At 57.8% G+C, this 24,268-nt stretch overlaps 2 protein-coding genes across 2 annotated transcripts in view; one reads left to right on the top strand and one right to left on the bottom strand.

Annotated features, from left to right (window-relative positions):
- Positions 1–2,319: 2,319 nt before the first annotated feature.
- CYP21A2 (cytochrome P450 family 21 subfamily A member 2) lies at positions 2,320–4,768 on the top strand (the record flags this gene model as incomplete). Its single annotated transcript, XM_081030964.1, has 10 exons — positions 2,320–2,521; positions 2,607–2,696; positions 2,791–2,945; positions 3,034–3,129; positions 3,214–3,315; positions 3,413–3,499; positions 3,651–3,851; positions 4,071–4,249; positions 4,326–4,429; positions 4,518–4,768. The coding sequence occupies 10 exons, from the start codon at positions 2,320–2,322 to the stop codon at positions 4,766–4,768; spliced, it is 1,467 nt and encodes a 488-aa protein (XP_080887090.1).
- A 28-nt stretch (positions 4,769–4,796) lies between these two features.
- The window catches only part of TNXB (tenascin XB), a 49,370-nt gene continuing 29,898 nt past the window's right edge, over positions 4,797–24,268 (bottom strand). Inside the window, exons 16-42 of the mRNA XM_081030955.1 lie at positions 23,845–24,132; positions 23,264–23,572; positions 22,377–22,691; positions 21,932–22,255; positions 21,244–21,555; positions 19,574–19,870; positions 17,879–18,211; positions 17,192–17,503; positions 14,878–15,210; positions 14,190–14,501; positions 12,418–12,735; positions 11,730–12,041; positions 10,865–11,152; positions 10,212–10,490; positions 8,638–8,925; positions 7,977–8,312; positions 7,607–7,729; positions 7,345–7,488; positions 7,049–7,168; positions 6,792–6,935; positions 6,567–6,697; positions 6,312–6,441; positions 6,075–6,226; positions 5,890–5,986; positions 5,640–5,801; positions 5,409–5,572; positions 4,797–5,095 (exon numbers count right to left, since the gene is read on the bottom strand). Coding sequence (XP_080887081.1) covers positions 5,003–5,095; positions 5,409–5,572; positions 5,640–5,801; positions 5,890–5,986; positions 6,075–6,226; positions 6,312–6,441; positions 6,567–6,697; positions 6,792–6,935; positions 7,049–7,168; positions 7,345–7,488; positions 7,607–7,729; positions 7,977–8,312; positions 8,638–8,925; positions 10,212–10,490; positions 10,865–11,152; positions 11,730–12,041; positions 12,418–12,735; positions 14,190–14,501; positions 14,878–15,210; positions 17,192–17,503; positions 17,879–18,211; positions 19,574–19,870; positions 21,244–21,555; positions 21,932–22,255; positions 22,377–22,691; positions 23,264–23,572; positions 23,845–24,132 — 6,416 coding nt within the window. The 3' untranslated portion in view covers positions 4,797–5,002. The remainder of the gene's footprint in view (positions 5,096–5,408; positions 5,573–5,639; positions 5,802–5,889; positions 5,987–6,074; positions 6,227–6,311; positions 6,442–6,566; positions 6,698–6,791; positions 6,936–7,048; positions 7,169–7,344; positions 7,489–7,606; positions 7,730–7,976; positions 8,313–8,637; positions 8,926–10,211; positions 10,491–10,864; positions 11,153–11,729; positions 12,042–12,417; positions 12,736–14,189; positions 14,502–14,877; positions 15,211–17,191; positions 17,504–17,878; positions 18,212–19,573; positions 19,871–21,243; positions 21,556–21,931; positions 22,256–22,376; positions 22,692–23,263; positions 23,573–23,844; positions 24,133–24,268) is intronic.

The following is a 24,268-nucleotide window of genomic DNA, read 5'->3' as shown; positions in this document are numbered from 1 at the left end:
AATGTTCCCAGAGTTGCATCACGCCCAGATCTGATGGTCTCTTCTTCCGGGTACTGATTGTAAAACAAAGGCTGCCTTTGGTGTATTTGTTAATACTTGGAAGAGACTGTTCTACTGGGGTCAGCCCTCTCCCCCTGCCTGCCCGGCTCCCCACCATTTAGTGGCACCCTTTGGGTCTTCAGCGTTGACCTAGAAATCCATCCAGAGAAATTTGCTGAGACAGTTCAGCAGCCTGCTGTTCAATCATCCAACTCAATCATCCAACAGAAACCCAGGGGCCACTCACTCCATGCCCTGTATGCCAGGTCTCCATCCTCTGTGGAAGGAGTGATGTCGGAGAGCTGTGTGGTCCTGAGGGTTGCATAGTTGGGGCACCTGAGCCAGGCTGGGGGGATGTGAAATGGGGGTAGGGAAGGCTTCCTGGAAGAGGTGACATCTAGTTGGGTTCTGAAGGCTGAGGAGTCAGGCAAAGAGAGTGGGGGTAGATGAGGGCGTTGGGATAGAACAAAGAATATGAAAGGCCCAAGGCCAGGGTGGGACAGAGCATATTTGGGGATACTGCGTGGGACTCACCATGTCTGGAATTGGGATTTGGGGCGGGGGTAGAAGAGATGGGGCTGGCGTCAATTTATAAAGGGATATTGACAAACATGCCAGCTTTCCAGGTCACTCTCCTAGCGACGGAGTCCCCTCCTATCCATGCAACTTAGAAGTTCCGACCTGTCCCAGTATTTCAGACGCTTCCTAGGGCTGTGGTTTGCGTGGCCCAGTGCTTGCTCATCAAATCTCGTTCCCCAAAGCCAGTCAGCATGCTGGTGGCATAAACCCATTTGTAAGAGGCAGACATTCAGCTGCAGTTGTGGCAAGACATGGCCTGGGTCTGGGAGGGCAGCTCAGGAAGGTGGCAGCTGTTGCTACCCAACCCCAGAATCTCGGCGTGAGGTCTTCCATTAAGCCCTTCAAGTTAGTGGGTGGCACAGCCGGGATCTCAACTCAGGCTCTTCAACAGCACACCCTGTGCTCTGGGCCAAGCTCTGAAGGCAGAAGGACCCTCCACCCCTGGGCTCTGGGGTCAGTTCACAGAGCCAGGGATGGGGAACAGGGATGGCATGGGCTCCAGGCCCTCAGCCCCCAGGAGGCCCTAACATGTCACTGAGCCCGGCCACTCCTCTTTAACATATTCTCTCCCTCAACTGCTGCCTCACCCATAGAAGTGGTCCCTGATAGTCCTATTTGGTCCAGGGGGACCTTACCTCTTATGGCTACAGCTCCCAGGATAGGGCTGGGCCCCTGACCCCAGCTGTGGCTATTGAGTTCCTTCCTGGGGACCTTGGAATTGGGGCAAGGGGCACATTCAGTTGTGCCGGGAAGCCCCACTTGTCCTCAGGCGGACCTGTAACCTGTGGACTCTGAGCCCAAAGGCAATCCTGTCCTTTGGGACGCAAGCCTCTGGACTGCAGAGAGAGGACGGAAGCCAGGACCACAGGCAAAGAGGCGGGAGGGGTGGGGAGTGAGGAAACAGCCCTTCTCGAGGGCTTTTCCCGCTCCCTATTCCTGGCCTGCCGGGAAGGTCCCCTCTCCTGGTCTCCTGCTCTCAGGTTCTGTGAGACACCCCTATATTTGTACAATGATTCTTACTTTTAACTCAAGCCCCTCAAGTTGGTCTCTTTCCCTTACAACCAAAAAGTACCAGGTACATGGTAAGAGCTCCAAAAATGGGGGCCAGATAATTCTTCATCTTCAACTTTTGAGAGTGAAATGGGGCACTGATAATTACACGGGGCTACGGGTACAAACCAGGATAATCCAGGCAAACCAGGCCATGTGGTCACCCATCTGAGAGTTAAAAGAACAACACACAGATCACTTTCGTCTCATTTTGTTCTTCAGACGATCCTGGAGGGCGTATGAGGGAGGGACTGCCATTTTCTCTCTGAGACGAACTCTGCGTCAGTAAGCTGGTCCAAGGAGGAGTGGTAGTGGGAGAGGGCTCAGGCCAGAGTGGGCACGTTTTCCTGCCTTGTTGATGTGGGGCCAGAAGGCTGAAGCTGGCTGTGGGAGAAAGGTCAGGGTTGAGCTTTCCTTCCTTTCTTTTTGATGGATGAAAGAAGGAAAGGCCTGTTCTTTGAAATGAGGACTCCCCAAGGCCAACAGGCCTGGTGCAATTCCAAGAATGTTCTATTCTTGGGGGTGGGACAGTGGGCAGGGACCTGAGGGAAGGAGTAAGGGAGGCCCAGGACAGCCCAAGTGGCAAGATGGATGATGGGGCCTTGAGAGCTATAAGTGGCCGGGCCCGGGCCTTTGTATGCGTCTCTGGCCATGCTGCTCCTTGGGCTGCTGCTGCTGCTGAGCTTGCTGGCCGGAGGCCGCCTGCTCTGGGGCCAGTGGAAGCTCAGCCGCCTGCACCGCCCACCTCTTGTCCCCGGCTTCCTGCACCTGCGGCAGCCCAACCTCCCCATGCATCTGCTTGGCCTGGCCCAGAAACTTGGGCCCATCTACAGGCTCCGCCTGGGGCTGCGAGGTGAGCGCCTGCTCCCTGCCTGGCCCACTGCACTGAGGAGGTGGGGTGCTGTCCCTGCTGACACCCCGCTCTGGCTGTCTCCCAGATGTGGTGGTGCTGAACTCTAAGAGGACAATCGAGGAGGCCATGGTCAGGAAGTGGGTGGACTTTGCCGGCAGACCCCACATTCCATCGTGTAAGGGGTGGGGAGAAGCTGGGGCCGCGGGAGGTGGGAAGGGCAGGCCAGGGGCTCCCCTGGTCAGTTCCACTCCCCTGACCCTTACTCACAGACAAGCTGGTGTCGCGGCACAACCAGGACCTCTCGCTTGGGGACTACTCCCTGCTCTGGAAGGCCCACAAAAGACTCACCCGCTCCGCCCTGCTGCTGGGCATGCGCAGCTCCATGGAGCCCCTTGTGGAGCAGCTGACCCAGGAGTTCTGTGAGGTGAGGCTGGACTCCCACAGTCATCCCAGGTCGGCCTCACCATTCCCAGCAGCCCTGGCCTGTTTCGTTCATGCACTTCCTCCAACAGCGAATGAGAGCGCAGGCTGGCGCCCCTGTGGCCATCCAGAAGGAATTCTCTTTCCTCACGTGCAGCATCATCTGTTACCTCACCTTTGGAGACAAGGTCAAGGCTCTCTGGCCCACCCCTCAGCCCCTCCCAGACCCTCTCCTCATCCTGAACTGAAAGGACCCCCTCCTTCTCTGGCAGGAGGATACCTTAGTACATACCTTCCATGACTGTGTCCAAGACCTGATGAAAACCTGGGACCACTGGTCCGTCCAAATTGTGGACGTCATTCCCTTTCTCAGGGTGAGGAGGTGGAGCCCAGACAGCCCTGGCTCCTGGGAGAAGTTGGGGGGGGCAGGCTTCCTTCCCAGCAGCTACACTCTTCTGCCCCCTGCCCCAGTTCTTCCCCTCCCCAGGCCTCCGGAGGCTGAAGCAGGCTGTGGAGAACAGGGACCGCATTGTAGAGAAGCAACTGAGGCAGCACAAGGTGGGCACTGCGTGGACCGGGCCCCTTAGCCCGCAGCCGGGGAGGCGACGGCCCCAGAGTGAGGCAGCTTCTTTGGCTCCGTCTTGGGCCAGTTGCCCCCCCAGAGCCCTGTCCCCCAGGCAGGCACTCAGGCTGACCCCTCCCCCCTCAGGAGAGCATGGTGGCCGGCCGGTGGCGGGACATGATGGACTACATGCTCCAGGGGGTGCAGGAGCCGGGAGAGGAAGCGGGCCTTGGACAGCTCCTTGAAGGGCACGTGCATATGTCTGTGGTGGATCTTTTCATCGGTGGCACCGAGACCACCTCCACCACCCTGTCCTGGGCTGTGGCATTCTTGCTGCACCACCCTGAGGTGTGTCCTGGGGGCGGGCAAAGGCTCCTTCCTGGCAGCCTGTCACTGCACCCTCAAGCAGGCTGGGCTTACCCCCAGGGGCTGTGTGAGGGGGGTTCTCCTAATTGGCACCAAGGCTCCCATAGGCAGTTCCAGGGCATGGCTGGCGAGGCGGCTGGGCAGCTGTGGGTGGGCTAACGGCAAGGCTGCGCCCCGACACCAGGCTTGCCCGTTTCCCAGTTTCAGCAGCGACTGCAGGAGGAGTTGGATCGCGAGCTGGGCCCCGGAGCCTGGGGCTCCCGAGTCCCATATAAGGACCGCTCACGGCTGCCCTTGCTCAACGCCACCATCGCGGAGGTGCTGCGCCTGCGGCCTGTGGTGCCCCTGGCCCTGCCGCACCGCACCACGAGGCCCAGCAGGTGACTCCCGAGAGGACCGGGTGAGTGGGACCTGAAGCGGAGTCCCAGCAGGCCTCTAACTCCACCCTGCCCTCAGCATCTTCGGCTACGACATCCCCGAGGGCACGGTTGTTATCCCCAACCTCCAAGGCGCCCACCTGGACGAGACGGTCTGGGAGCAGCCCCACGAGTTCCGGCCGGGTACGTGGCGGGACTGGGTGCCCGCAGATGGGAGCAGCGCAGGCCGGTGGCTGCGGCCACTGACCCCGGGTCTGTCCTCCCCCCGCAGACCGTTTCCTGGCACCCGGCGCAAGCCCCGGCGCACTGGCCTTTGGCTGCGGGGCGCGTGTGTGCCTGGGCGAGCCGCTCGCGCGCCTCGAGCTGTTCGTGGTGCTGGCGCGCCTGCTGCACGCCTTCACGCTGCTGCCGCCTGCGGGCGCCCTGCCCTCCCTGCAGCCCCAGCCCCATTGCGGAGTCAACCTCACTGTGCAGCCTTTCCAGGTGCGCCTGCAGCCTCGGGGAGCGGGGCCCCTGGCTTGAGCAAGCGCCAGTGATGGGCAAAACGCCTGCCGGTCTCGTGCCTCAGTTTTTCCTTTTATTGCTCCCGCACAAACCCCTCCCCCCCTGTAAACATAGTGCTGTGAGATCGCGGGAAGAGAAGGCTTCCTCAGGTGGCTGGTCGGTGAAGGTGGCCCCTGGCTCTTCTCTCCTCGCAGTCCCTCAGTGCTGGACAGTCATACGTGGGCGGGAGAGGTGAGCCCAGGCTCAGCCTCCCTAGGCGGGGGCCCGGTAGCTTCTGGGTCTCAGCTTCATTTCCGTGAAGGGCACGGAGAACTCGAAGCCCTTCCAGTGGTACCAGCTTACTCCCTGGGAAGGAGGTTGTGGAGAGTCACTGCAGAACACCCCATCTGCTCCCACCCCGGGCCCTTTGGGGAGATGGTTCCCAGAAATCAATTAACCTTCCCTCCCTGCTGTCTTCCTAACCCTCAACTGTGAAGGACTGAGGCTTAATCCTGAGCTGGCCCTCTCCATGCAATAAATCATCTCTTCCTCAGGACACCTTGGTGAGGTGGCATTATTATCCTATTTCACAATGAGCAACTTGTCCTGGCACACTGAGTCTCACAGCCAGCAGGCTGAGCCCTAAGCACCCCCAGCTTGTGCTGCCCAGGCCCCTCACCTGGTGGTCCACTGTGCTCCCGTAGAGCCCATTGAGGTTGGCGTAATGGCAGTTCCTATACCACCAGGCTCCTCGGTAGGAGACGGCGCAGGAGATGAGCAGGTTGTTGGGGTCCCGATCGCGAGCAGAGAAGACACTGCCGCTGTGGTAGCTCATGGAGTCCCCTGGCGGGAGCGGGAATTAGTGAGAGCCTTCCACCCCGTGCCCCCAGCCCCCGGGCCCAGCTCTCACCTGCAGTGCCATGGTAGCCCGCCACGTGGAGGCGGTAGTAGTCAGCAGCCGAGTCGACCCGGAAGGAGTCGTACTGGGCGAACACGGCCTCGTCCCCAGCGCGCAGGTCCACACGCATGGAGTAGTCCCCAGCTTTCGTCAGGCTGTGTAGGACCTCGTTGCCTGGGGTGGGGAGCGTGCTCTCATAAGGGGCCCGGTGTCCACAGGGCCCTGTCCCTTCCCTGGCCCCCCAGCCCAGGGAGACACTGACCCAGCCAGAACTCTCCGGAGATGTTCCCAAAGCCACGGGCATACTCCTCCCAGTCCCGCCAGAAGTCCGTCCGTCCGTCCGTGCGGCGCTGGAACACCTGCGAAGCAGGGGGCGCCATCAGCCTGGGCTCCTGGCACACCAGCCCCGGCCCCGTGCGGACCCCTAGGCTTCCAGCGGCCACTCACCAGCCAGCCACCCCCATCGGTCTCCATGTCACAAAACACGCTCAGGGGCTGCTCGCGGTTGCCATTAAGGAAGATGGTGGTGGTCCTGGAAGTGCCGGCCCCGTTCTGCATCTCCTCCCCACAGTCCCGGGGAAAGGGGATGCGCAGTCCACCTGAGGAGAAGAGAGTGGCGCCAGTCCTGTTTCCCAGCCCTGGACCCTGCTGCCCACTCAGCCCCCGGTCCTAGCACCCACGTACCTGTGGTGAAGGACGTGGACACGGGCAATGCAAGACTCTCGCCCCACACGGCCTGCAGCGACGCTGTGTAGGTGGTGGAGGGAAACAGGCCCAGGAGCCGGTGAGAGGTGACGTCTCCTGGGAGCAGGATCTGTGGGACCGAGAAGGGGGAGGTCAGGGGAAGGGAGGTGGGACCCCAGTGGGAGAGGCAGAGGCAGCTCCCCTGGGATAGAACCCAGGGGGGACAGCTGGCCAATGGGGCAGCTGTGGGGGCACCTGGGTCTGTCCTCCAAGGGTGTTGTAGGTGAGCTGGTAGCCCGTCGGCGGGACTTGGGGCTCAATCCAAGTGAGCAGGGCCGTGCGGGGGGTCACTTCCTTGGCCTCCAAGTCCTGGGGGCCCTCCAACCCTGGAAGAGGAAGGAGGAAGAGAAGATGGAGATGAGGCCCTAGGTCTCCCAAGCACCTCCCGTCCCCCTCCCCCCCACACCGCTCAGGAAGTACCTGTGGTGAAGATGATGCTGGCTGGAGAGGTGAGGTTGGGGCCCCGAAGGCCATGCACGGTCGCCGTGTAGTTGGTGTGGAGCACAAGGCCATGCAGGGGGTGGTCCACGGCACTGCCCGGGGCTGAGGCCTGCAGGGGTGGGGCTGGGAGTGGGGAACCATCAGCCTCTGCCCCTTCCCTGCCCTGCCAGAGCACAGCCTGCCCTCTGCTCTCACCACCCTGCGCAAGTCCCCTCCAGAGGCCCAGCTCTGCTCACCCCCTGGGGCTGTGACCCGGATGTCATATGTGTCCACAGGAGCCTGAGGGGGCTTCCAGTGCAGCCTGGTGTTTCCCGGCATCAAGTTCAGTGCACGCAGCTGGGTGGGGCCATCAGGAACTGGGGGAAGAGAAGGGGTTTAGAGCTGACCCCACTCCTTATCTTCCTAAACTCTGCCGGGCCTCGTCTGCAGCTGCAGCTTGCATCCAACACCCGCTTCCCCTTTCCGTTCACTCTCAGCTCCCACCCATGCCCTCATTTTCTCCTCTGCCCCGCCTGGATCCCGTCCATCTCACCCGTGATGAGGATGTCTGTGAGAGGCTCACTCTCCTCAAAGCCTCGCACGGAGACCACAGTCACTTCATAGCGAGCTCCTGGGATCAGCCCCTTGAGTTCCTGGGTCCGGGCTCGGCCGTCCACTTGCACGCTCTGTGGCTCCCCTGAAAACACAGTGAGTTTGGGAGGTTGCCCAGGGAGGCCAGGAGTTGCTCAGGGTGGGCAGAGTGGAGGGAGCAGGAGAAGTGAGAACCAGTGAGGACATAGGCAGAAGGGTGTCACCTCCATCCGCCAGCTGGTAGGAAACTTTGAAGCTGTCCACTCTGGACGGTGGGGGCATCCAGCTGACCTTGGCTGAGGTCTCCCCGATTTCGCTGAATTGGAGGTCACGAGGGCTCTCTAGAACTGATGGGAGGGGTGTGCCAAGCACTGAGGTGAGGACATGGGGCAGGGAGGTTCCTGTCCCAGGATTCCCAGCCCTCCTTCTCCCAGGGCCCCACTGGCTCCAGACATTGAAATGGAAGTTGCTCTGTTGATTCCTCCCAGCCCTCCAACCACTCACCAACCTTCCCTTTGGCTAAGGCACTAGCTTGGGAGTAGAAAGACCCCCCACTTTGCGGCTCATGGGTATGTGCCCAGTGTGGCGCCTTACTTGGGCTGAGGGTACGGGCGGTGCCCTGGACGCTGTCGGCCTTGTGGGGCCCACGCAGCCCATACACCGTAAGGCTGTACAGGGCCCCAGGACGCAGGTCCCGGAGCACGGCTGAGTGCCGCGTCCCTGGCACTGTCAGCTCCCGCTGCAGCAGGGGACGTGGGTGAGGCTCCAGAGTGCTTGGTGATGGGACCCCATAGCGGAGCAGGAAGGAGTCAAAGGCCCCAGGTGGGGCCTCCCAGCTGAGTCGCAGAGAACTGGTGGTCACATCAGTCACAGACAGGTGGGACAGGCGGGGCCCTGGGTCCCCTGGGGTCTGACCGGCAGGCGCTGACCCTGCACAGAGTGGGTGGGAGAGAAGGGTTTGGAGACAGAGCACACCAGCGTGGTGACCTGGGGCAGCTCCCTTCTGCTACTCCACCCTAGACCCTATTTCCTCATCTGTAAAATGGAGCTAATGAGAGGCTGGAAACCACAGCAGGGCCCATAGTGATGACACACACGTGTAGAGCCAAGGGCGGCTTGCCTGCTCCTCCCTCCCTCCATGGTAGGCTCCTCACGTTCCTCCCGTGTTCACCACTTCTGGGTACCCCGTTCCCCCTTCCCAGTCCCAGACTAGAGGCAGGTGAGGCTAAGATGCAGGGCCCTTGCTTGCTGGTACCTGTGGTGCCCTGAGCGGAGACAGGTCCCAGGCGCTTCCCTTCATGGAGGCCGTAGAGGAAGAACTTGTAGGGGGTGTTGGGCTCCAGGCCTGACACGAGGACCTTGTTCTGGTCACCACCCACGAGCAAGGCCTGGGGCTGCCTATCTGTGTCCCAATACTGGACCACGAAAGAGTCAAAGGGGCCCTTGGCCACGGTCCATGAGAGGCGCAGGGAGTCTGGGGTCTCATCCGTCACCATCAGCTCCCCAAAGGGGGGTGAGGACTGCTGCTCCTTCTCCAAGGGAGCTGTGGGGAGGGTGGGGGAAGAAGCTCTTACCCAGGAGGTGCCTACACCTCAGCCCTGGCAACTTCTGAGAGGCATGAGGGTCTAGGAAAGGGTCCCTAAGTATGGCTTCGAGGACAGCCAGCTGAGGAGACAGACAGGCCTGATCCAGCCCTGTTCTGTAGGAAGAAGGGGGGGTGGGCCAGTCTCCTCCTCAAGGGGCCACTGCCCAAACTCCTCCCTGCCCCCACTCCCTCCCCACTGTGACCCAGGTACAGGAACTACACAAGATCCCTTCCTGAGAGCAGTGCCTGGGGGTGCTACGAAGGGCCTCAGCTTTGCCCTTACCCCAGCCCCCTGAGCAGGGAAGTGGCTGGAGGAGAGACAGGCTCCCAGAGGGTATCTGCATCGTCAGGGAGATGCTCCCCAAACAGTAAGAGGCAGGCTGGGCAGCCGGTCAAGCTCACGGGCTGCCACTGCCCGCCATGACCTCCCCCTGTTCTCTATCAGCATGGGTCCTCCTTCCACCCGCCTCCCCAGCCCGGCACTAAGGGCCCCTGGTGAGGAGGGGTGGGGGAAGAAGCCAGGGCCAGAGCTGGGAGAACGAAGGGAAGAGCTCACAGAAGAGAGCTGCCGAGGGTGGGTGCTGACTGATGGGGGTCGGGGGAGACGCCTGCATCTAGTCCCCACAATGAGGGTTCAGGGAAGAGACTTAGGGAGTCTCAGGGCCCCAGGACCCAACTGGCCATGTGCCCCATCCTCGTCTGGCCAGGGTGACTCATGATCCTGGAAGAGGGTAGGGGTCAGTGACCTATCTCCACCCCTTCCTTGGGGGGCTGAGTCATGGGCACAATGACACTAGATTTTTCCATAGTCTTTGCAGCCAAACCCTCCCATGTTTTCCACCTCTTGCCACAGAGTTGGGACAAAAGGAGGAGGATGTGAACATGTCCTCAGTGCCAGGAGCTATTATTCACAACCGCTGTGCAGGTGTGGAGACTGAGGCTCGAGGCAAGGCAGTGGCTTGTCCACGCCACAGAGCTGGCGATCGGAACGCGAGCATAGGTCTGCTTGGCTCCGAAGCCTGGGTTCCAGTCAGTGAATGAAGGAAATAAGGCATATAAAATGCCCAGAACAGGGCCTGGCATGCAATAGGGACTCAAGAAATGTTTGTTGGTGGTATTATGACTGTCATGCCAAGGCTGGAGGCAGAAGACTAAACTTCATGGGAAGGCCAGCTTCCCATGAAGCTGTGGGGCTCAGATAAGAGGCCGCTCTGGCAAAGGTGGGAGGCAGGACTGGGGCTCACCCGTGGTGCCTTCAGCAGAGATGGGGCCTAGCTGATTCCTGTCTGCCAGCCCGAAGAGCAGGAACTTGTACTTCCAATTGGGCGCCAGGCCGCTGATGGTGGCCTCTCGCTGGTCCGCGGCCACAGGTACCATGTGGGGCTGCCCATCCCTGTCCTTGTACCGGACCACGAAGGAGTCAAATTCCCCCTCAGGGACCGTCCACGAGAGGGCCACGGAGCTGGGGGTCACATCTGTCACTGTCAGCTCCCCCAGGCGAGGAGAAGGTTTTGTGTCTGGGACTAGAAAAGAGAGAGAGGTACAGAAACAATGAAGATAAAGCTTCCTCAGGGCTCTGGAAGCCGGTTCTGGGAGCTGGGAGGGGGTGACTAGGCCACATGTCAGGAAGGGGCAGGCAGAAGAACAGGGATAAAAGAGGAGCTAGGGAAGAAAGCAAGTGTACCTCGGGATATAGAAGGAATAGGGAGAAGGATGGGAATGGGGTAAAGGGGGAGCTCAGGACTGGCTTTCCCTGGACCCAGTAAAATAAATGGATCTGGAGGCGCTGGGGTCTGGAGTGTGGAGCACAGAAAATGAAATTCCAACTGTCAGCACAAGGGGGTGAATGACCATTCAAAGCCTGTAGGGGCAAAGGTGGCCTCTGGCCCTCACTCACGGGTCTTTGCGTCTGCAGAAAGTGGGCCATGTCTTTTCTCATCCTGGAGTCCAAAGAGTAGGAACTTGTATTTGCGTGCTGGTACCAGCCCCGAGATGGCGACCTCGCGGAGGTCTCCACCCACCGACACCGCCTGGGGCTGCCCCTGCACATCCCTGTACTGGACCAGGAAGGAATCGAAGAGGCCCTGGGCCACCGTCCACGAGAGCTGCACTGTGTCTGAAGTCACGTCTGCCACAGCCAGCTCCTCCAGGCGGGGTGCCACGGGGGGCTCCTTGGGAAGGGAGGCTGGAACATAGCAGAGGAGGCTGTGGAAGGTCCCCGCCCAGAGAGGGAGTGCTTGCCCCAGGCTACGAAACTAACATTCTAGCAAAGTCTTCTGTGTGTAAGCACAAAGCAGTGGAGCCCTGATCCTCACACAGTATGTGAAGCAGCTGCCCTTACAATTAACACCCCCACTGTCGGGGTCTGCAGCACACAGAAGTTCAGAAACATTAGCACAATCACACAATCAGAATGTTTAAAACAGAATTCAACCCCAGAGAACCTGGGTCCACAGCCACATCTGAACCACTAAAAGGCCCTGTCAGGGAGCCTGAGGAAACCACATAGGAAGAATTTAGTAAGTTAGAGGCCCCGATCATGAAGGAAGGGAGGAAGCTAAATGTATGAGGCGTTGGCTCCATGCCCACCTGACCCCGACAACTGTCTCCAGCGGTCCTCACTCCATTCAAGCACATATGAGGCAGGATCATGAGCACCATGTGAGACGAGAAGGCCCTCAGGCCCACGTGTGAGGAGTTCTGATTTCCAGGGGGAAAGCAAGAGGGGAGCAGAGGGAAACCGGGGCCTGCCCCTCACTCACCGGTCACGCCCACGGTGGACACGGGCCCCTCGCGCCGCCCCCCGTGCAGGCCATACAGGTTCATCTTGTACTTGCGCCCCGGCTCCAGGCCCCGCACGGTGACCTCGCTCTCCTCACCCCCGACGCGCACCACCTGGGGCCGCCCAGCACTGTCCTTGTACTGGACGGTGAAGGACTCGAAGTGGCCCTGGGGGACGGTCCAGGAGAGGCTCAGTGAGTCCGGGGAGGATCCTGTCACCATCAGCTCCCCCAGGACGGGCTCCTCGGGGGGCTCTGGGGCCTCCGTGAACCCCAGAGGCTCTTCCTCTGCAGCTGAGAAGACAGACAGACACAGAGAGGGTGAGGCAGGGTCCACGGACACGTCCTTGGTGTCGGGAACAAGGATGGAGAAGCCGTGGCCATGACTGGGGGCCCTGGAGTCGGTTCCGAGAAGTCCCTCCTTGGGCCTGGGTGGTCCTGCTCAACTGTCATCTCACAGCCATGCCAGAGCCTCAGGGTCAGCTGTGGGGACCCAGGGCAGCACCTGCTCTGCCCAGGGGGACCCGCTGGTCCTCGGGGATCACGGGGGGAGGCACAACGGGCTGCATGGCTCAGCCTCGAGCAGAGGGGCCCCTGCACCCCACTCCCCCATCACAGACAGTGCGATCCTCCTTAGGCTCCCACCCTGGGGCTTCCACCGTCCACTCACCTGTCACCCCGATGGCAGACACGGGGCCCTGGCGCTGGCCATCATGGACGCCGTACAGGTTCATCTTGTACTTGTGGTCTGGCTCCAGGCCCGAGATGGTGACCTCGTCCTCGTGTCCCGGCACCCGCACCACCTTGGGCTGCCCGTCCCCGTTCTTGTACTGGACAAGGAAGTGGTCGAACTGTCCCTCGGGGACGGTCCAGGAGAGGCGCAGGGAGTCGGGGGTGGCGTCGGTCACTGCCAGCTCCCCCAGGCGCGGCTTGATGGGAGGCTCGGGGGTCATAGGGGGCGGGACTTGCGTGGTCACAGCTTCGGAGTCTGGAGGTGGACAGAGACATGGGGAACAGGTGAGTGTCCTCAGTCCTCGTTCAACACACAGAGTGGTCTGTTGCAAAGGTAAGATGATAAGGAGCGGACCTTGCCATCCACAGTGCCGTTGACTCCTATTCTTACCGCTCCCTTTAACGTCTCCTTCTGTCATCTCGCTGTCACCAGCCTTGCCTCACCCACCACCTACAGCACCCGTCTGACTTCTCTCTCTCTCTCCAGCACCCGCCTCTCCTCTGCCCTGGGCTCTCTCCGCTGGGGTCTGGTTGGCATCTCACTCCCTTTGGCGTAAGTCTTTGCTCCCTAAAACTCAAACCCCATCCACAACCAGAAACCTGCTATGTTCCTGGGCCTACTCCTGTCCTCAGCTGCCATCACTCAGTGTCCCACTGTCTCCAAAGGCCCTTTGAGTCTCCTCACTCCCTACACCTGCAACCCTACCTTCCTGGTTTGGGTCACCTTCACCTCCCACCTGGGCTCCTCCCTCCCTCCTGGTGTCCCTGCCTTCTTCCCCATCCACTCTGCACAGGGGACCAGAATGCACCTTTCGATGCACATCCGATGGTGTCAGTATTACTTACAATCTGTACCCCTGGGAGGAGCCCCTGGCTTCCTGAGCTGCCCCTACCTCTCCACCCCATCTCAAGACTATCCCCCCACTCAGTAGTTCATCCACAACCCTCTCAGATGCCCTGATGTTCCTAGTTTCCAGGCCTTTGCACCAGCTGTGACATTGCTGAGCTGACACATGCCTCGTCCTGTATCTCTAGCAGTCACCACGCTGACGTCAGGTCTCAGCTGTCCTATGGGCACCCCTGGACAGGCTGGCTTCGGCCTTGCCGCCCAGGCCTGGTTTGGTCATACCCACACCCTCCTTTGCCTGATTTGCTGGTTCACAGCCTGTCTCCCCCACCCCCACTAGGAGGTCCATTAGCATAAGAACCTGTCTCTCTGCCATGGTTGAGGTTTACCCCTGTGAACTCCCACAGCACTTGGTTCAGCACACCCACATCTTAGCCAACCTGTTGCAGTCATAAGTGTGGCAATTCTGGAACCTGAGGTTTGGGGGTGCTGCAGGTAAAGTGCTGTATGCTGAGTGCCTTCTGGCTGCCCCCAGGGCCTCGGTCACTCCGCAGAGGCTGAGCCTCAGGGAGGGACCAGGGCTGCAAACGACTCTCTCCTACACATTCTAAGAAAGCGTCTAATTCTGCTTGTGAGGAGATGCTGCTCAGGGTGCTTCTCAGACCAGCAGCGTCAGCACGCAGGAGGATCAGCTGGAAATGCAGCGCCTCTGCCCCAGCCCAAACCTGCTGAACGAGTCTTCCCTTCACCAACATCCCAGGCCAGTGGTGTGCAGGAGGCAGTATTCATGTTTTCATGGACATGCTCATACAGGAAAATGCTTCCAGGGCCCATCTTCCACACCCTGCTGGCCCCTCACTCACCGGTCACGCCCACGGTGGACACGGGCCCCTCGCGCCGCCCCCCGTGCAGGCCATACAGGTTCATCTTGTACTTGCGCCCCGGCTCCAGGCCCCGCACGGTGACCTCGCTCTCCTCACCCCCGACGCGCACCACCTGGGGCCGCCCAGCACTGTCCTCGTACTGGACGGTGAAGGATTCGAAGTGGCCCTGGGGGACGGTCCAGGAGAGGCTCAGTGAGTCCGGGGAGGATCCTGTCACCATCAGCTCCCCCAGGACGGGCTCCTCGGGGGGCTCTGGGGCCTCCGTGAACCCCAGAGGCTCTTCCTCTGCAGCTGAGAAGACAGACAGACACAGAGAGGGTGAGGCAGGGTCCACGGACATGTCCTTGGTGTCGGGAACAAGGATGGAGAAGCCGTGGCCATGACTGGGGCCCCTGGAGTCAGTTCCGAGAAGTCCCTCCTTGGGCCTGGGTGGTCCTGCTCAACTGTCATCTCACAGACATGCCAGAGCCTCAGGGTCAGCTGTGGGGACCCAGGGCAGCACCTGCTCTGCCCAGGGGGACCCGCTGGTCCTCGGGGATCACGGGGGGAGGCACAACGGGCTGCATGGCTCAGCCTCGAGCAGAGGGGCCCCTGCACCCCACTCCCCCATCACAGACAGTGCGATCCTCCTTAGGCTCCCACCATGGGGCTTCCACCGTCCACTCACCTGTCACCCCGATGGCAGACACGGGGCCCTGGCGCTGGCCATCATGGAAGCCGTACAGGTTCATCTTGTACTTGCGCCCCGGCTCCAGGCCCGAGATGGTGACCTCGCTCTCCTCACCCCCAACGCGCACCACCTGGGGTCGCCCAGCCCTGTCCTTGTACTGAATGGCGAAGGAGTTGAAGTGGCCCTGGGGGACGGTCCAGGAGAGACTCAGCGAGTCCGGGGAGGATCCTGTCACTGTCAGCTCCCCGAGGACGGGCTCCTCGGGCGGCTCTGGGGCCTCTGTGCTGGGTTCCATGGGTAAGGGGGTGTCAGCCACATCCACCTGGGGAGCTGACCAAAGAGATTAGGGGTAGAAGCTTAGATGGCAACCCGCGTTTCTGGTCGAGTCTATAGGGACAAGAAAGTTCATCCTGCTATAGTGCTCTTTGAACTGTAGGATTAGTGGCTGGTATGGCCTCTGTGTTGGCCGCTCGGTTACTCATTGTGGAAAGAGCTGAGACCAGCTCCCAAACCCCAGTCATGGACCTGCTGGCAGGCGCTATAAACATCCAGAAGGCAATTCAGACACATGGGTCAGGAGCCAAAATAATGCTCATTTCCTTTGACCCAATAATCTCATTTCTGGGCAGCTATCCTAAGAAAATTATTAAAAAGCAGGAAAAAGTTGTATCATAGTAGTTCATTCTGGGATTATTCATGACAGCAAAATGTGTCAGGGACCAAATGACCCGTAGACGATTAATTTTGTTATGGCACTTTCGCCATGAAGCATCAAATAGTCATTAAAGTGATGATTAATGCAGGTTGTGTAGCCACAGAATAAAAGCTCAGAATGTAGCTCGGAGACAAAAAAAAGCAAGTGCCAAGAATTAGATGAACACTCTGCAACCTTAAAACACACACTCCACCGGGAATGCAGACAGAGGGCGTGTTGTGTACATTGTTACCAATGCTGCTTGTTGGGTCAAAAGGTTGTCTGACGAGAGATTCCCCCCACCCCTCCACCCCCGTTTTTCAAACTTTTTCATTATGTTGCTATATTCTTTTTACTAGAAAAATACAGACTTAAAAAGAAATCCTGGATTATAAAAATTAATTATCTAGGAGAAGGTTAGGCATGGGGACGTGGGTACCCTCTACTTGGTGTGTGTTTGGGATTCTCCTTGATAGAGGGTAATGAGAACCTGAGCTGTGAATGAGAATGACCAGCTTACCTTAGGAGTGTGAATCGTTCTAATGTCTATTTTCTAATGCATTCCCTATTCTCCCCTCCCCACCACGCTGTGAACACACCTAGAGAAATGAGGCCCACTACCCAGGACTTGGGGGGTTGAGGAAAATGGTTCCTCTGTGCACAGTATCTTCAGGGGAGGAGAGTGAACCTCAAAGCCGCTCACTTGGTGTCACAGGGGCCACCACCCGCCAATTGTCTTTTTCACAACTAGAAATGAAATAAGTTGCAAGAATGGTGGGGTTCGGGGGAGACAAGGAGTTTAAGAAAGAAGACATTATCTTTAAAAACAAAAAAATTCCAGGGCGGCTGGTTTGCTCAATGGTTAGAGCGCAGTGCTCATAACACCAAGGTTGCCGATTCGATTCCCACATGGGCCCATGAGCTGCTCCCTCCAAAACCAGATAGAAAACAAAAAAATTTCCCGATTATAAAAGAAATGAGTGTCATTTAAGAAAATTTGGACAAAACAGAATAGAATAAAACAGGAAGAAAAAAGTGCTGGAACATTCTATCTGTCTCATAAACATTCATCCCATGAAACGTGTGTTTCCTTCCAGTTTTCTCCCCATGCGTGTTATTTTCAAGTGGTTGTGATTAGCATTCTTACAAAACATTTGGGCTCTTTTTTCAATGTATAATGATATTATAAAGTAATAGTCTTACGTTAAAACATTTCAATGATGGCGTAATCATTTGTCTTATAGGTGTTACCTAATTATTTAACCATTCCAATGTGGTTAGGTGTGGGTTCTTTCTTTTCTTTTTTCTTTTTCTTTTCTTATTTTTTTGTTATAAAAAGGAAGGCTGTGATTAAGATGGAAAGAGGGGAAATTCTGACACAGTCAGGCTTGGCCTGTGGCTGACACAGTCCCCTTCAGAGGAAGCCAGTGCTGCCATCAGAAGGAGGCCACGCTAATGGGGACGATAATGCTGCAGGTGGCAATAGCCAAACCACTAGGCAAGGGCCACAGGTAGGGACATAGGGAGGGCATGAAAGGACAGCCAGGCAACCAGGTTACCCAGGAGGAAAACGTAGTTCCTCCCCCTTCTGAGATACCCTAAGCCCCACTCACTCACCGGTCACGCCCACGGTGGACACGGGCCCCTCGCGCCGCCCCCCATGCAGGCCATACAGGTTCATCTTGTACTTGCGCCCCGGCTCCAGGCCCCGCACGGTGACCTCGCTCTCCTCACCCCCGACGCGCGCCACCTGGGGCCGCCCAGCACTGTCCTTGTACTGGACGGTGAAGGACTCGAAGTGGCCCTGGGGGACGGTCCAGGAGAGGCTCAGCGAGTCCGGGGAGGATCCTGTCACCGTCAGCTCCCCCAGAACGGGCTCCTCGGGGGGCTCTGGGGCCTCCGTGAACCCCAGAGGCTCTTCCTCTGCAGCTGAGAAGACAGACAGACACAGAGAGGGTGAGGCAGGGTCCACGGACACGTCCTTGGTGTTGGGAACAAGGATGGAGAAGCCATGGCCATGACTGGGGGCCCTGGAGTCGGTTCCGAGAAGTCCCTCCTTGGGCCTGGGTGGTCCTGCTCAACTGTCATCTCACAGACATGCCAGAGCCTCAGGGTCAGCTGTGGGGACCCAGGGCAGCACCTGCTCTGCCCAGGGGGACCCGCTGGTCCTCGGGGATCACGGGGGGAGGCACAACGGGCTGCATGGCTCAGCCTCGAGCAGAGGGGCCCCTGCACCCCACTCCCCATCACAGACAGTGCTATCCTCCTTAGGCTCCCACCCTGGGGCTTCCACCGTCCACTCACCTGTCACCCCGATGGCAGACACGGGGCCCTGGCGCTGGCCATCATGGAAGCCGTACAGGTTCATCTTGTACTTGTGGTCTGGCTCCAGGCCCGAGATGGTGACCTCGTCCTCGTGTCCCGGCACCCGCACCGCCTTGGGCTGCCCGTCCCCGTTCTTGTACTGGACAAGGAAGTGGTCAAACTGTCCCTCGGGGACGGTCCAGGAGAGGCGCAGGGAGTCGGGGGTGGCGTCGGTCACTGCCAGCTCCCCCAGGCGCGGCTTGATGGGAGGCTCGGGGGTCATGGTGGGTGGATCTATTGGGGTTGCGGTCATTTCTTGGTCCTTTCTTGAGGCTGGATCAGGAGATAAAGTATGTGTGGACATGCCTGGGTATCTCCCAGACACACCAGTGCTCCGAAGCCTGGATTCTGGTGCCCCAGGATTAAGACATCGTTTCCCTGGTTTGGATGCTCATCACCAGTGGACAGAGCACACACTTGTGGTGACATCACGATCCCCCATGTGGTGACATCACGATCCCCCATGACACTGAAGGTGTGCATACATGAAGTCTTGGGGGCTGCAGATCAAATCTGTGCAGTGGGACAGAGGTCACAGCACCAAGCATAACACATCACATCAGGAGGTTCATTTCCTCAGGTTTGGGAATTCCACTTCATGAGTATTTTCCTTTCGCACCTCCTCTGGTTCAGAAGACTGCTCTGAGCATTTTTAGAAACCAGTTTAGATTTCTCAGTTGAGAGCAAAGAGATGAGAATACATGAGACCATCTTTGCAGCCAGGCCATTTTCGGACTGGTAGTTCTCCGCTCACACACACGGGAGAGATGACCCATCAGGCCCAGGGACAGACCTGCCTGCCATGAGTGGGATCACGTGCTTTGCTTCCAATGATTTCTTTCATATTTTCTGTTCATCATAGGGTTTTATTCTGCCTTAATAGCTGAATTACAAAATCAACATGTTCATATGTCTGTTGTTTGGGAACTGGGTCTGAAGCATTTAGGGGTAATAGCTACAACACAGCTTAACAAAGCAGCTCACCTCCGTGTCAGGGAATATTTAATGAGGGAAAGTGCCTTGTCAAGTTTTGAATATGTCTAATATTAGCTACTCGACTAATAGTATCCATGTGAGCAGGATTCACTGTTGATTTAGCACAAATGGGTATCCATTTGGGGGTTGGGGAGCAGGACTAATTTTTCCCACTGAAATCAGTGGTAGTTAGGAGAAGTCGCTCTAAGGGTTTCAGGAATCAATTGCTTTCCTCAGAAGGGGAAACCTGTAGTTCCCATTCATTGTGTGTGAGTCGAGGCACACGCATGTCCACCCTGCAAGACAGGAGTGGCTATTCCTTCTTTACAAATAAGAAAAGGGAGGCACAAAGAGGCTGACTGATTCTCTTGAGGTCACACAGCTCGAATGAGCCAAGGCTAGGGTCAATCCAACATCTGCCTGAGTCTGTGTTATTTCTGTGGTGCCCGACCTCTTCAAGTATCCAAAAACCCCACATGGGAAGGGTGACACAGCTGGGTAAACACCAAAGGCTCGGAGTGACAACACAATCAGAAACGCACCCAGGAGCTCAGGAGACTCAACCTCAGGAACAATGGGACAAAAATACCTGAATACTGACAATAAAAAGGAAACTGAGTCCAGCTCAGGGTAGGGCCCAGTGTCCTGCTGCACACTTACCCGTTAAACCGATGGCAGACACGGGGCCCTGGCGCTGGCCATCATGGACGCCGTACAGGTTCATCTTGTACTTGTGGTCTGGCTCCAGGCCCGAGATGGTGACCTCGTCCTCGTGTCCCGGCACCCGCACCGCCTTGGGCTGCCCGTCCCCATTCTTGTACTGGACTAGGAAGTGGTCAAACTGTCCCTCGGGGACGGTCCAGGAGAGGCGCAGGGAGTCGGGGGTGGCGTCGGTCACAGTCAGCTCTCCCAACTGTGGCTTCAAAGCGGGGCTGGCAGGGGGCTCCTCTTCAGGGGCTGGGAAGAGATGCAAACGGAAGCTTTCCTGTTGCTGGAAAGAGTTGCTGAGACCCCAGCTCTCCTGGATTCAGGCGAGCAGCAGGGCCGGCTCTGGGCCTAATTTAAGATCCATTTCTGGTTAGGAGTATAGAAGTCTTTCTGCAGCCTCCTTATGGGCCGTCTAATGTGCCAGCCTCCTCCCTCGGAGTCTTTGCATTGACTGTTTTCTCTCCCTGCATGCTTTTCCCCCAGATGTCATGTCCACGCTTCCTTTGAGTTTTTGTTCAAATGTCACCTTCTTTCTGGTGCCTTCCCTGAACACCTGTCTAAAATTCCAACTCTCCCAAGTGCCACCTAGCCTCCTTATTTAGACCAAATTCCAGCAACAAATTGCAAAACAATAATTATGAAACAATCAGGAAATTGTAGCACTACCTGGAAACTTGAGGACATTAAGAATGACTATTCATTTTAAAGGTATAATAATTATGATGTGGTGACTTTCACTTGTAAACAGTCTTTTTAAATAGAGGAATACACTTAAATATGTAGTGTTGGAATGTAGAGTGTCTGTGATGAGTTTAAAATATTGCAGTGGTCTATCCACACACAGAATACACAACTCGGCTATAAAGGCACGAGTACTACTCCATGCTACAACATGGATGGACCTCCAAAATGTGCCTGGTGAAAGCAGCCAGACACAAAAGATTTCATTTATATGATATGTCCAGAAACGCCAGATCTACAGAGACAGAAAGAATATTAGGGCAGCGTGGGGCTGGGCATTGAAAAGGGTCTGGACATGAGGTTTCTTCTTAGGGTGCTAAAAAAACAAGGTAGTCGTGAGGATGCACAATTCTGTAAATATACTGAAAACCGATACCGGGTGCATTTTATGGTATGTCACTTACAGTTCAGTAAAGCTGCTAACAAAGAGCACGGTCTGTGGGGGAGGGCAGGCAGGGACTGGGCATGGCTGAGCCAGGCCCGCAGGACCTGACATTTGGTTGAAGCAGGTGATGGATACAGGGGAGTTCATTATACTATTCTTTCTCTTGTAAATATGTTTGAGATTTTACATAATAAATATTAGTTGAATGCATTAATATTTCAAGGCATATGTGCAAACCCACGACCCGAGTTCTCTCCAGAGTTCCCAGGCAAAGCACGAGGAGTTTTGCACCGGAGCCGCAAACCAAGGCCTCCCTGAGACAGACAGGCACTTCCCTGCCCTGCTCCTCCCTCCGGTACCATGCCTCTCACAGGTGCTAAGTGGACAATGAGGGTCAGAGGTTGAGGTTTTTGGTAATCCAGGGGAGGAGACTGGAGACTACACTAATGGGACCTTTCTCAAGTCCAACCCTGGGGGCCCTTTAGCCCTCACTCACCGGTCACGCCCACGGTGGACACGGGCCCCTCGCGCCGCCCCCCGTGCAGGCCATACAGGTTCATCTTGTACTTGCGCCCCGGCTCCAGGCCCCGCACGGTGACCTCGCTCTCCTCACCCCCGACGCGCACCACCTGGGGCCGCCCAGCACTGTCCTTGTACTGGACGGTGAAGGACTCGAAGTGGCCCTGGGGGACGGTCCAGGAGAGGCTCAGCGAGTCTGGGGAGGATCCTGACACCGTCAGCTCCCCCAGGACGGGCTCCTTGGGGGGCTCTGGGGCCTCCGTGAACCCCAGAGGCTCTTCCTCTGCAGCTGAGAAGACAGACAGACACAGAGAGGGTGAGGCAGGGTCCACGGACACGTCCTTGGTGTTGGGAACAAGGATGGAGAAGCCATGGCCATGACTGGGGGCCCTGGAGTCGGTTCCGAGAAGTCCCTCCTTGGGCCTGGGTGGTCCTACTCAACTGTCATCTCACAGACATGCCAGAGCCTCAGGGTCAGCTGTGGGGACCCAGGGCAGCACCTGCTCTGCCCAGGGGGACCCGCTGGTCCTCGGGGATCACGGGGGGAGGCACAACGGGCTGCATGGCTCAGCCTCGAGCAGAGGGGCCCCTGCACCCCACTCCCCCATCACAGACAGTGCTATCCTCCTTAGGCTCCCACCCTGGGGCTTCCACCGTCCACTCACCTGTCACCCCGATGGCAGACACGGGGCCCTGGCGCTGGCCATCATGGAAGCCGTACAGGTTCATCTTGTACTTGTGGTCTGGCTCCAGGCCCGAGATGGTGACCTCGTCCTCGTGTCCCGGCACCCGCACCGCCTTGGGCTGCCCGTCCCCGTTCTTGTACTGGACAAGGAAGTGGTCAAACTGTCCCTCGGGGACGGTCCAGGAGAGGCGCAGGGAGTCGGGGGTGGCGTCGGTCACTGCCAGCTCCCCCAGGCGCGGCTTGATGGGAGGCTCGGGGTCAGTAGTGGGAGGTTCTGAAGGTTCATCCTCCTCCTCCCTTGGGGCTGAACAGAGACGGAGAGTGAGAAGGACCTGAGACGGGGCCGGTGTCCCCGTGGCCTCCGTGCGTCTCTGGCTCTCACGCCATCTGAAAGGAAGCAGCGTGGCACAGCTCCTCTCGCTCACCTGTCAGGGCCTCGACGTTGGTAGGACCCACACGCTGCCAGCCACGGAAACCGTACAAGGTCACCAGGTATCTGTGGTCAGATTTCAGGCCCGAGAGAGTGATGTCATTCTGGTCACCCCTTAAACTGACAACTTGAAGTTGCCCATCCTGGTCTGTGTACTGGACCTCGAAGGAGTCAAATTCTCCCTCTGAGACCGTCCAGGAGAGATGCATGGTGTGCGGTGTGGCCTCGTCCACAGTCAGCTCCCCAAGCTGCGGCTCAGACTCTGGCAGGCTTGGGGCTGAGGTCTCAGCTTCGATTTCTTCCCTGGGGGCTGGTTCAGAGAGACAGGTAGACATGGGTGACTGGTCTGTCACTGTACCAGTTCTCGCTGAGGGGAGGGCAGGAGGGAAGGAGGTGAAGGCAAGAGGTTAATAACAAAGACAGCCAGCTATTGAGAGACAGGGATGAATTTTAAAAGCACGGTGCTAAGTGTAAGAAGCCAAAAACGAAAGACTGTGTATTGTGTGAGTCTGCAAATGAAATGCTTAAAAAGGCAAAACTGAAAAAAAAGGCAAAACTGAAATGATAGAAAGCAAGCAGTGGTTGCAGAGGACGAGGTTGGGGGAATTGACTGCTAGGGGAACAGGCAAACTTTTGGGGTCCAGAGAAAGGTTTTATATCTCAGTTGTAGTAATGATTTCATGATCTACACATTTTCCCAAATTCATGGAATTATCTCCTTAAAATGGGTGAGTTTTATTTTGTGTAAGCTATACCTCCATAAAACTGATCCCTTCCCCCAAACACAGAGATATATGTAGCTCAGAAATTGTGTGGCTGGATAAGGCCAGGAGAGCCTGGTGGGAAGGGGGAACAGTGTATTCTGGCCGCAGCCACACTCACCGGTCACAACGATGGCAGAGAGGGGACCCATACGCTTGTTCTCCCGCAGCCCATAGAGCAACAGCTTGTACCTGTGGGCAGGGTCCAGGCCCGAGACGATGACCGCCCGGGAGCTGCCCTCCACAGGCACCACTTGGGGCCGCCCATCCCTGTCCTTGTACTGGACCACGAAGGAGTCAAACTGGCCCTCGGGGACCATCCAGGAGAGGCCCACGGAGTCTGGTGTCACACTGGTCACCTGCAGCTCCTCCCCCAGACTGAGTTTTGGGGGATGCTTTGTTCCAGGATCCTCCACAGCACTCTGAGTCTCTGAGATGTAGACACAAAGAGGAAATGGCTGAGATGTTTCTGGAAGGCTGACCTCTAACGGCAGGATGGAGAAGTCTGGAGACAGGGCTTTGCCATGGCTGAGTCCTAAAGGTGGTGCTATGGGCTTATGCAAGGAGAGAGGGAGTGGACCCCAGCTGGGGGTAGGGACCAGGTAACAACCGTGATGGCAGCCACCACAAATGACCTCCAACGGCCCTGACAGGGCAGGAGCCTCCAGGAAGAGACGTAGGCCCTGCAGGGGATGCCCTCACCTGTGGTGCCGTCCGCGGTGAGAGGGCCGTGGCGCTTTTTGCCCAGGACGCCGTATAGGAGGAATCTGTACTTGCGGCCGCTGTCCAGAGGGGTGATGGTGACCGAGCGTTCATGGCCCTCCACAGGCACCACCCGGGGCCCATCCCTGTCCTTGAACTGGACCACAAAGGAGTTGAAGTGGCCCTCGGGGACCGTCCAGGAGAGGCGCAGTGAGTCCAGGGTGGGGTCTGTCACCCAGAGCTCCCCAAGGCGGGGTGGGGACCCTGGGCTGGTGTCCCCTTGGGCAGCTGACAGAGAAGAAAGGTTCTTGTGTTTTTTTCTTTCCAAAATGACTCCCTGACTGCCTCCCGCTGGAGTTGGAAAAACCCACAACTGCCCAAATGATCAGTGCTTCCCCCAAATCTTTCCATCCCCCTCCCATCC

Source organism: Rhinolophus hipposideros (genome assembly GCF_964194185.1).
Source record: "Rhinolophus hipposideros genome assembly, chromosome: 3".
In the NCBI taxonomy this organism is placed as follows: domain Eukaryota; kingdom Metazoa; phylum Chordata; class Mammalia; order Chiroptera; family Rhinolophidae; genus Rhinolophus; species Rhinolophus hipposideros.
The sequence above is the reverse complement of the archived record's forward strand: the minus strand, read 5'-3'. Positions and strand labels throughout refer to the sequence as shown.